Here is a 12119-nt window from a genome sequence, read left to right as displayed (position 1 = left end):
CACCATTTCGAGCGTGGCCGTTTTCGTGCGGGTGACACGTAAAAGCACCCACTACACTCTCTGAGTGGTTGGCGTTAGGAAGGGCATCCAGCTGTAGAAACTCTGCCAAATCAGACTGGAGCCTGGTGTTGCCATCCGGTTTCACCAGTCCTCAGTCAAATCGTCCAACCCATGCTAGCATGGAAAGCGGACGTTAAACGATGATGATGATGTACCCTCATTTGTGTGTGTACATATATATATATCATCATCATCATCATCATCATCTTTTAACATCCGTTTTCCATGCTGGTATGGATTGGATGGTTTGAGTGAGGATTGGCTAGCCAAGAGACTGCACCAGGCTCCAATCTGATCTAGTAATGTTTCTACAGCTGGATGCCCTTCCTAATGCCAACCCTTCCAAGAGTGTAGTGAGTGCTTTTTATGTGCCACCGGCATGGGAGCCAGTCAAGGTGACACCAGCCACGTTCAGATGGTGCTTTTTATGTGCCACTGACACAGGAGCCAATCTGGGCAGGGGGATCTGGCATCAACCACATTCGGATGGTGCTTTTTACATGCTACCCACACGGGGAGCCAGTCATGCGACACTGGCATCGGCCACAACTACAATTTCCATTTTGATTTCAATATGATACTCTAAGGTCTAATCTGTTATTAATCAGGTTAGTATTGTTTCTAAGTTTTAAAATGTCATATGTTTCCATGGAACATAGTTCACATCCATATCAGCTATAGCAGATATGGATGTGATATGTTAAGGTTACACCTGTCTGTGGACTTCTCAGCCACTTGTACGTTAATTTCACAAGCAGGCTGTTCTGTTGATCAGATCAACTGGGACCCTTATCATCGTAACCAACAGCGTGCCAGTTATAAATATATACATATCATCATTACCATCCTCAATATTTAATGTGCCTTTTTTCATGCTAGCATGGGTTAGATGGTTCAACAGGAACTAATAAGCCAGAGGGCTACACCAAGCCCCAATGTCTGCTTTTACATGGTTTTCCACAATGAAATACCTTCCCTGATGCCAACCATTTCACAGAGTGTACTGGGTGCTTTTTTCATGGCATCATCACTTGTGTGGTCGCCAAATACTCGCAAGACAAGAACCCTCATCCATGTGGTGTAAAGTATTGAAGGATGTGAAATTATGATAGAGGAATAGCAACAGGTGTCTTGCTGAAGTGGTGACTACAGCTGGAGAAAGAAACATGATGAGTATGTACCCTCAAGGTACAAGATGAATATGAGAGGGAGAGAGAGAATAGGGAGGAACAGAAAAAAGGTGGGTGAGTAGGTAAGTGCGCTAGAGTGCGAAAAGATTGTGACAAATGATTCATCATCATAATTTCACATTTGATTTTCATGCTGGCATGGGTTGGACAGTTGGCCAACTGAAGAGCTGCCCAAGCTCCAATTGTCTGTTTCAACATGGTTTCTACATCTAGATGCCCTTCCTAACACCAACCACTTTACAGTGTGTACTGGGTGCTTTTTATGTGGCACCAGCACAGGTGCTTTCATGTACCGACAGAGCGTGATACACTTTCAAAGACTTTCTCCAGATCAATGGATGGCAGATGCAGTGGCTTGCTCTCAGTTAAGAACTACTCTTGTAACTGTCACACCAGAAAGAGGGTACAGGTAATACCACATCCTAGCACTAACCTCAACTACTACATCTCTTCCTAACCAGTTGTGCTATAATTCCTTCTGTTTCTGTTACTTTCATCATCTGGTCCATCAGGTTGATGGCCCTGAAGTTGCATTTGCTCTTGTAGTAGTTAATGATGATACTGATATGCAAGCCATTGGTTATGACACTTCTCTGTACTACTGGATTGGATATGCAAGTAATTAGTGCATGCCCTACATTGTTGGATATTTTCAACACCTTAACTACTGATTGGTCAACTGCTTTCTCTGTTTCCTTGTCCTTAAATTAGGCTTTCAACTGTATAGATGTCAACTTCAATAGTTAATCCTTTTGTTAGGTCTAGTATTTGGAATAGGCCTTCTTTCTCCTCCTTCAGCAACTTCTCATAGTAACATTTCCAAGCCACAATGTTAGTGAGGACAAATGCACTGCTATCGTTCCATTTACACTTTTTACCCAAGCAACATCATGAAATATAATTTTAAAAAAGATACAGAAAATGAAGAGAATTTTAATGTAATGTGGTTCACCTTTTAACAGCATTTGTTATTTTTTTCCCCTTCATGTAGGGAACTAGATGGCTGAATGAATAACCAGAATCAATTATCAAACTGCAGAGATTGTTGGTGCTTTGTTCTCGTCTTAGTCTGTAATCACTTAATCGGCTGGCTGAAATAAGGAACAGAAAAAGGAGGTAGGACAGGAAGGAGCACTTTGTAGGATTTAGGTTTAGAAAACTAAATATCCTCTACCAGATTATTTCATATTTCATCAGGAATTTGGTGTCAATATAGCAATGGATTAGTTAAAAAAACTGAAGCTTTGCAATGATTTTGCTTAGACAATTGTTCTTTTTATAGTATAACATGTTATTAAAAGAACAACTGTTGTAGCAACTAATTACAATATCTGATTTTACAATACAATCATCATCACCATTTAGCATCTGTTTTCCATGCAAGCATGGCTAAGATGGTTTGACTGGGGCCAGTAAGCCAAAGAACTGCACCAGGTTCCATAGTTGGTTTTGGCATGGTTTCTATGGCTGGATGCCCTTCCTAACTCCAACCACTCCACAGAGTGTACTGGATGCCTTTTGTGTCACTGGCACTGGCCACGACTATGATTTGACTTAGCCCGATGTGGCTTCTCAAACACAGCAAATCGCCAAAGGTCTTGGTCACTTGTCATCACTTCCCTGAAACTCAATAACCAAAAATCATACTCCGCCGTCTTGTCCCACCTCTTCCACAGATTCCCTCCACAGTTAGAGATTGTCACTTCTTTATACAACTGTCCTCATCCATACACATCACATGACCATACCAGTGCAATCTACCATCCTTGCCAATTCTGTTGGAATATTTGCCACCACTTGCATCTGATTTCATTTAATGAACATGTCTCATCTGCTACCACCATCTCTACTGTGACTCATCATCTTCAACATTCAACATCCATTTTGCATGCTGGTATGGGTTGGACAGTTTCACAGGAATTAGCAAGGCCAGGGGCTACATCAGATTCCCTAGTCTGTTTTAACTTGGTCTCTATGGCTGGATGCCCTTCCTAATGCCAACCACTTTACAGAGTGTACTGGGTGCTTTTTACATGGTACCATTACCAGTGCTTTTTTGTGTGGGACCAGCACCAGCACTTTTTATGTGGCGCTAGCACCCACACTATCTTGTTTTAGGATTTCAATTGTGTTGTGGTGGACGGGTTTTCTTGAGTACAGCAATGTGCCTAATACACATCCTCTATTAAACACTTTTCCCAATACTTCCTTTTAGAGAACTGAGTATTTTATCACTCAACTAGCAACCAGCAACAGACAAATCAAGCATTGACTGTTATAACCTAAATCAGTCTTATTTATTCCTAAAAAGCTCTGAGAACATTACTTCCTTCTTGGGCTAATGAATAAAAAAAGAATTGATCATTGTTAGGTCAGATACTACACTTTAATATACAGGTATGCTTTGTGTTACTGAAGCATTGCACTCCTCAAAATCTTGCTATAATGTGAAGTTCTGAACTACAAAAAAAAAAATATATATCCCCACTGACTTCCAGTTGATATGGAAGTCACCTGGGAAAATATGTTTCACATTACAGAACTCCATGTATGGTGAGATTTTTTGAACTCAACTCTTCCATTCTTTCATAATGTAGAGGATGCTTATACTAACAAATAGCCTAGATAGCATCTATAGAAAATAAAATGTAAATTTCCTGTTGAAAAGACAATTTTTCTTTCTTACCATTGGTTCTATAGATAGCTTGGAATTGGTAATCCTCAAAGAAAATTTCATTCATTGCTTCTTGAATGGATAAGAAGTTGAAGTGGGGTTCAGTGACAACAAGTGTTGTCTCACTGAAGTTCACCTGCAAACAGTTGATAATAAATCATTTTAAAAAATGCCATATTTTAACCCCTTAGCATTCAGATTATTCTGTAAAATGTAATGCTTTTTCATTCACATTGTTTTTAATTAACCATGCACTATCTCATAGCTTCAAAATTTTGATGATGTAATTGTATATTTTTAGAATGACATTGAAAGGTAGGTGTAATCGGGTGGAATGTTGAAGACATGCGTAAACTGGAGAGAAATGAAGGTAGTATGCTTCGTTGGATGTGCAATATCAGTGTATATGTACAACAAAGTGCAAATGTATTGAGAGAAAAGTTGGGCATAATAGGTGTCAAATGTAGCATGCAAGAGAGAAGACTATGTTGGTTTGGACTTGTGATATGTATGAATGAGGACAGCTGCATAAAGAAGTGCTGATCACTGAAAGTGGATGGTACCTGTGGAAGAGGGAGACTCAAGAAGACATGGGATGAAGTGGTAAGGACTGATCTCAGAAAGTTGGACCTCACAGAAGAAATGACCATGGACTGAGATGTCTGGCAATATGAAGCTTTTGAGAAGACCCACCCATATCAGCGAAACTGAATTCTCGAAGCACTGTGTAGAAAACTTCTCACACTCTCCACCACAATGAACCAAACTACGTCTCTACATCCCTTCTCTTCCTCACATTCCTGCTTCAAGTACTATGATTACCTCCCACTCCCCAATTTTGTCCTCTTGGCCTGGATGCCACTGTATCATTGCTGTCTGCTTGCCCCAACCTGTGCGTTCTACTCACATGCCTTGTTTCATTCTATTGTTGCCATCTGCTAGCCTCTCTTTTTCATATTTCCTCCTTCATTCACTATGCCTAGCTCTCACTTCCCAATCAGGTCCTCCCACCCCCTGCTCCTCTGTATCATTGTTATCCAGTAGCTCTTCCAACTTTATATATACCCAGGTCTTTCACCACCAGGTTGCAAAAAATTCCTAGTTTTTCAAATTTTCTTTTCTTTAGCATGTACTAGCAGAGACACCTGGGGTTGCTTGAGATTAAAACCACATAGTTTGTATATATATATATATATATATATATATATTACATTCATGTTGAAACAGGTGATACAGGAAAGTGCATAAACAACAATTTGAGTTTAGCACATCAATTTGGACAGAATTATCATTTTTATAAGAATGGGATGGATCATATCTCAATGCAGCTCCAGGTGTTGTGAAGAACGAATTTGTATGTGGTTTGTTTTGGAGAGCTATTCTATTGGGCCTCTGTGTAATCTGACATGCTAAACATTGTTTTAATGATTCAGCATTAAGTGCTGCAGCATGCCTCTGCTGATCTTGGGAAAGTCTCATCATCTTTCTCTCTTGAGACTCCATCTGATGTGCTGCAGTATCCTTTTGTTGAACTTGAGAAAGTCTCATCTCCCTTCTTTCTTGAGACTCCATCTGACATGCTGCAGCATGCTTTGCTGATTTTGAGAAAGTCTTATGTCCATATCTCTTGAGACTATTGCCTTCGGTTTTTTGCACTCCTCCTTGCTTTATAGGTGTTTCTGAAAAGATTACGTCTTTCCTTTGGTGGCAAATTTTTTTTTTCAATAATGTAAATAAAAAATTATGTACAAAGAAAAAAATATGAATATCTATTTTTGCAAGCAGTTGTATGTCTATATTTTTGTATGCAGTGTAAAGTAACCAAATATAAGCAAATTGTAAATATCTTGTAACAGCTGCAATAAGTGTTAATGGAATGGTAGATGTGTATTTTTATTTTTAACTTGAACCTTCCATGTAATTGCTTTTTATCAAGAGTTTGTGTAGATGTATGTGTGTTTAATAACATAGGTAACAGGCGCACAAACATAGACACTCACATACACATTCATGCCAAAAATGTGATGATATGCACACATACAGTCTCACATACAGACACATACATGTAGTAAGAGAGACACATATAGACATACATTCATGCATGTAAGTTATCACGTGTATATGTATGTGTAGATGTTTGTGTGTTTAATAGCGTACCTAACATGGAAACACACACACACACACACTGTCAGAGAGACATAGACACTCATAGACCCACACACACATACAGTCAGAGACACATATACACTCATATATGTGATGTCGTCATGGTGCTTTGAAATGTCCTTTACTATCTCGTACGCATCGAATACACAAACACACAAACAATAGTGAAAGAATAAAAGTGGAGCAATATTACACAACAGTTTTCTATAGAGGGAGAAATGTAAATAGTGTATTTAAATAGACACACACACAGTCACAGACATATACAAAATACACACCCTCTCATAAACAGACCCATACATATAGTAAGAGAGACACCTACAGACATACACTCACGCATGTCAGTCATCACACATGTATATGTATGTGTAGATGTTTGTGTGTGTTACTTATTTAATATTACTCCCCTCCCTCATCATCCCACTCTGGACCTATTTTGGCCAATTTTAGTTGCACTTAAAAGCCATGGGGGAGCCTTTTTGAGAAAAGAAAAAGAAAGAAATTTGTTAGTATTTTCAGAGGGAAACATGAATGATTTAAGGGAGATTTGGCTGTTGTTTCTAGCACATCCCAAGACAACCCTCCATATTTCTTTATCACTCACATGTATTGATGTTTTTTGACATTTTTCTCTCCATCTTTCTATATAAAACAAAGGATGTCAGTGTGTGTGTGTAATACATATGCATTTCTACAGTTTTCAACCGATTTTCACCAAACTTTACACACATATTACTTATATGCCATGCACTATAACATTTTGCCCATAACTCCTGTGTAATGCAACAAACCAACCGTGAAAAAAAGTATTCCGTCTATTTAAATACATTGCTTACATTTCTCAGTAGCGTGCCAACTGGTGTTGGTGTATTTATATCCCTGTAATTTAGTGGTTCAGCAAAAGAGACCAGTAGGATAAGTACCAGGCTTGTAAAAAAATAAGTACTGGGGTCAATACATTCAACCAAAAAAAAGTTCTTCAAAGCAATGCTCCAGCATGGCCGCAGTCTAATGACTGAAACAAGTAAAAGATAAAAGAGAAAAGATGCCTCGATATTTCATTAATTTCCATTCCATGAAACAGCTTACAGCAGCAGCATCAGTAAAGAAATGAATTTCTATGTAGCTCACCTTCAGAACATCTTTGCTGAAGAGATAATCCCATACTTGTTTCTCAATCTCCCAATTTACTAGGTAACCCTGTTAAATAAAAATTTAAAGGCATTTAAACAAAATTAAAAAAAGAATTAAATGATCCAATAGAACTGCATATTTTTAAACATAATTATGGAAAGTTAGTACCTACTAAAATAATATTTGAAATCATCACCATCATAATCGTTTAATGTCTGTTTTCCATGCTGGCATGGGTTGGACGGTTTGACTGAAAACTGGGGAGCTGCACCAGGTTCCAATCTGATTTATCATGGTTTCTATAGCTGCATGCCCCTCCTAACACCAATCACTCCAATCTGCGTTGGTTTGGTCACGTAATGCATATGGATGTAGACAGTTGCAAACAGAAGTGCCAACCATTTAATGTGGATGGAGCCTGCAGAAGAGGGAGGCCCAGGAAGACATGGGATGAAATATTGAAGGTCAATGTCAAGATTCTGCAGAGAAAGAGGCTTGTAGATGCCATTATGAAAGGCTGCTGAATGTGGAGAATGAATGGGAGGAGGAGAGCCCGCCAAATGTTGATCCAGTTGAGGGACCAGCTACCTGAATCGATAGCACCCTGGTAGATAAAAGAATTAAGGATATGAAGTCAGGAAAAGCCCCCACCCCATCAGGAATCACTACTAAGATGCTTAAAATATCTGATGGTGTGGGTTATGGTCTTGTCACCCATATTGTAAATCAGGTAGTTCACGAAGGAGTCATACCCAATGACTGGTGTAGCAGCTCCATAGTCAACTTCTGCAAAGGTAAAGGTGATGCTTTAAACAGAAATAGCTACAGAGGTATCAAACTGCTGGATCAGGTGATGAAGGTCACGGAGAGGGTCAATGCCCAACTAATTACGGAGAGAGTTGGTCTAGATGAGATGCAGTTCGGTTTTGTGCCAGGTAAAGGCACCACTGATGCTATATTTCTGGTAAGGCAACTACAGGAGAAATACCTAACCAACGATAAACTTCTGTACTTGGCTTTTGTTGATTGGAGAAAGTCTTTGACAGGGTCTCCCGATCCCTTATCTGGTGGATGATGCAGAAACTATGGATAGACGAGTGATTAGTAAGAGCTGTACAGGGATGCTGTCAGTAAGGTGAGGGTCGGCAACAAGTATAGTGAAGAATTCCAGGTAGAAGTAGGAGTTCACCAAGGATCAGCCCTCAGCCCCCTCTTATTCAGGCAATAACAGGAATTCAAGACAGGCTGTCCCTGGGAGCTTCACTATGCTGATGACCTTGCTTTCATAACTGAATCACTACCAGAACTAGAGAAGAAATTTCATGTGCGGAAGCAAGGTTTAGAATCAAAGTGCTTTAGAGTCAATGTTGCAAAAACCAAAGTTCTAGTAAGTAGGAAGGTGAACAAATCACAAACCCCTTCAGGTAGATGGCCCTGCTTGATCTGTCGAAAAGGTGTAGGTAGAAACTCCATAAGATGTACCCAGTGTAAGCTATGGACACATATGAGGTGCAGCAACATCAAAGGAAGGTTAACCAGGATGATAGTTTTTGTGTGCAGCAGATGCACAGGGGCAATAAACACCGAAGATGTTCAGAAAACAGATTCCATCACATGCTAAGGGGAGAAACTAGAAGTAGTTGATAGCTTCTGCTGCCTAGGTGACCAAGTCTGTAGTGGGGGTGGATGCTCTGAGAGCGTTGCCACTAGAATAAGAATAGTCTGAGCAAAGTTCAGAAAATTCCTACCTCTGCTGGTAACAAAGGGCCTCTTGCTCAGAGTGAAAGGTAGACTGTATGATGCATGTGTGTGAACTGCCATGCTACAAGGTAGTGAAACATGGGCCATCACAGTTGAGGACATATGCAGGCTTGAAAGGAATGAAGCTAGTATGATCCGCTGGATGCGTAATGTCAGTGTACACACACAGAGTGTAAGTGCCTTGAGAGAAATGTTGGACATAAGAAGCATCAGATGTGGTGTGCAAGAGAGACGACTGTGCTGGTATGGTCATGTGTTGTGTATAGATAAGGAGAGCTGTGTGAAGAAGTGTCACTCCCTAACAGTGGAAGGAACCCGTGGAAGAGGTAGACCCAGGAAGACATGGGATGTGGTGGTGAAGCATGACCTTTAAATGTTGGGCTTCATAGAGGCAATGACAAGAGACCAAGACCTCTGGAGATATGCTGTGATTGAGAAGACCCGGCAAGTGAAGTGAGATCACAGCCGTAACCTATACCAGTGTTGCATAACCAGCCATTTAAAAAGTACCTTTGAATAATCGGGCAACACGCCATGCTTGAGGAGACCTATTGGGTCAAGTAAAATCAAAATCAAAGTCATAGTCAGAATGTCAATCAAATCGAAATCAAATGGAAATTGTAGATGTGGCTGATGCCAGTGCCACCTGACTGGCTCCTGTGCTGTTGGCACGCAATAAGCACCATTCATGTGTGGGTTGATATGAGTGCCACCTGACTGGCTCCCTGTGCCGGTGGCACGTAAAAAGCACCATCTGAATGTGGCCAATGCCAGTGCTGGCTGACTGGCTCCCATGCCAGAGGCATGTAAAAAGCTCTCACTACACTCACAGAGTGTTGGTGTTAGGAAGACAATGCAGCTGTAGAAACATTGCCAGATCAGATTGGAGCCTGGTGCAGCCAGTCCCCAGTTAAACCGTCCAGCCTGTGCCAGCATGGAAAACGGACGTTAAACGATGATGATGATGATGATGATCTAGGGGGCTTGTCATCCGCAGACAAAAATAAGAATAAAAACCTTTTGAAATGGAAGAAGGTAATACAGTCCAGAAAGGTCCTTGCAGTCTTCAATCTGGTCACCAATGAATATTCGCGTTCGTACATTTTTGGCTTTGGAAACACAATTTGGGACATTCCTGAAATGACAAATTAATTAATTTTAAAACGGAAATAAAAACTCTAGCATTAAAGTGAAACATTTAATTGGAAGAAATTTCATTATATCTATTGGTTTCAAATTTTAACACAAGGCCAGCAATTTTGTGGGAGTTTGTAAATCGATTACATCGACCCCAAAAGCAAAGTCATCCTCAGCGGAATCTGAATTCAGCACTTAAAAACAGACGAAATGCCGCTAAGCGTTTGCCCGGCGTGCAAACTATTCTGCCATCTCGCTGCCTTATCTCATTTTATCTACTGAAAAACAACACGCATCTTCGAACATGTGCAGCAATAGTTTCCTTCAAACTTTTATACGAGTTTTAATTAAAATTACTATGTTACTGACGCCATAAGAACTTATAAAGTTTCACGAAAACGTGAAATAATTTTCTTAGAAACCCAATATTTACATGCTACTGTTTATAGCTTCATGTGCTTCGCGATCCACTGTTTCAAAAAATTAAATTAGGGCGCTTGCATATTAAAAGGTCGACACTAATGTTATTTTTCAACCTGGTTGCACAACAAATACCCAGTTACCCGCAACATTACTAATACCGTTAATGACACGTTTAAAGTTTAATCCCTTAAGTGAAATAGCTACAGTAATGTCCCTTATATTCACAAAGAAAAACAACAATCGTATTTTTCGAACTTTACAGAGCCAGTCTTTACAGTTTATCACCACATTAAATCTGGAACAATATATGTATACATCTCTCCCTCTCTCTCTTTCTCAAATGAGAGGAATATACAGTAAATAAAACGAAAAAAATACACAACACATCAAAATAGCGACAGAGCAAAGCTTAGCGTCGATATATTTATTCGTCCGTCTTAACAGGTAGTAGAAATAGGTACTACTAAAGCAGCGCGGACCCGAACGCTCAGTCGCGCGTCCGCGTTAGCTAGTCTTGAGTAGTCGATCCTAACCCTAACCCTAACCCTAACCCGCGTGGTTAGGGTTAGGGTTAGGGTTAGGATCGACCACTCACGACTAGCTAGCGCGGACGCGCGACTGCGCGTTTGGGTCCGCGCTGCTTTAGTAGTACCGTAGAAATATATATATATACACACACACAAACATGTGAGTGTGTGTGCGATAGAGAGATAGATAGACAGATAGATAGATAGACCAATAGATAAATAGACAGATAGATAGATGTAGATATAAACAAAAGACGATGAAGCCACGTGAGTGGATTTCAATTAGTGAACTCTAAATAATTTCGATTAATACAATACCAAGTTTGGAAAAAAAAATGGGAAATGTAATGCACTGAATAAAATAAATGCATGAAGTACTTTGGAGATATTACCTTGGTTGTCCATCAGTGGAAAATCCTATTTTGGAAAAACCGGCACCGTTGTCTAGAACAACTACCGCCATCGTGCCATAAATCAAACTTAATGTCGTAAACAGTAATATTTCTCTTTCTCTACAAAAACCGTTTAAATGGATTTTTAAAATTATTTGAACAGTTTAAAACGTATTAAAGTTTTTTCATATCATTTTTATTATTAATAATTAATTTGGAAGTAATTGTCGTAAACGAGTGTGCACCAGCAGTCACGATACGATAGCCAGTCTGCTGTATCAAGTATTTACATTTAAAATTTGTCGGACGTTGTTTTTTTTTCACGATCAGTCAATAAATAAATATAATATACCGATGTTCATTTAATAATTCCCTATTATTTTGTGAGCTAATGCCGAGGAAAGTTTTTAATTCACAGCAAACCAGCCTTTTGAACTTTTTCAACATTCCATTATTTTCGGTTACCCTTATTCTTTTACTCTTTTACTTGTTTCAGTCGTTTGACTGTGGCCATGCTGGAGTACCGCCTTTAGTCGAGCAAATCGACCCCAGGACTTATTCTTTGGAAGCCTAGTACTTATTCTATCGGTCTCTTTTGCCGAACCGCTAAGTTACCAGGACATAAACACACCAGCATCGGTTGTCAAGCGATGTT

At 39.7% G+C, this 12119-nt stretch overlaps 1 protein-coding gene across 1 annotated transcript in view; it reads right to left on the bottom strand.

Moving 5' to 3' along the window:
- Window positions 1-11546, bottom strand: part of LOC106877939 (actin-related protein 6) — a 42705-nt gene extending 31159 nt beyond the window's left edge. Inside the window, exons 1-5 of the mRNA XM_014927017.2 lie at window positions 11465-11546; window positions 10003-10120; window positions 7222-7290; window positions 3937-4060; window positions 2203-2341 (exon numbers count right to left, since the gene is read on the bottom strand). Coding sequence (XP_014782503.1) covers window positions 2203-2341; window positions 3937-4060; window positions 7222-7290; window positions 10003-10120; window positions 11465-11535 — 521 coding nt within the window. The 5' untranslated portion in view covers window positions 11536-11546. The remainder of the gene's footprint in view (window positions 1-2202; window positions 2342-3936; window positions 4061-7221; window positions 7291-10002; window positions 10121-11464) is intronic.
- Between the last annotated feature and the right edge of the window lie 573 nt (window positions 11547-12119).

The sequence above is a fragment of the Octopus bimaculoides genome, chromosome 2 (genome assembly GCF_001194135.2).
Source record: "Octopus bimaculoides isolate UCB-OBI-ISO-001 chromosome 2, ASM119413v2, whole genome shotgun sequence".
Lineage (NCBI taxonomy): Eukaryota > Metazoa > Mollusca > Cephalopoda > Octopoda > Octopodidae > Octopus > Octopus bimaculoides.
This window is presented reverse-complemented; position numbering and strand designations above follow the sequence as displayed.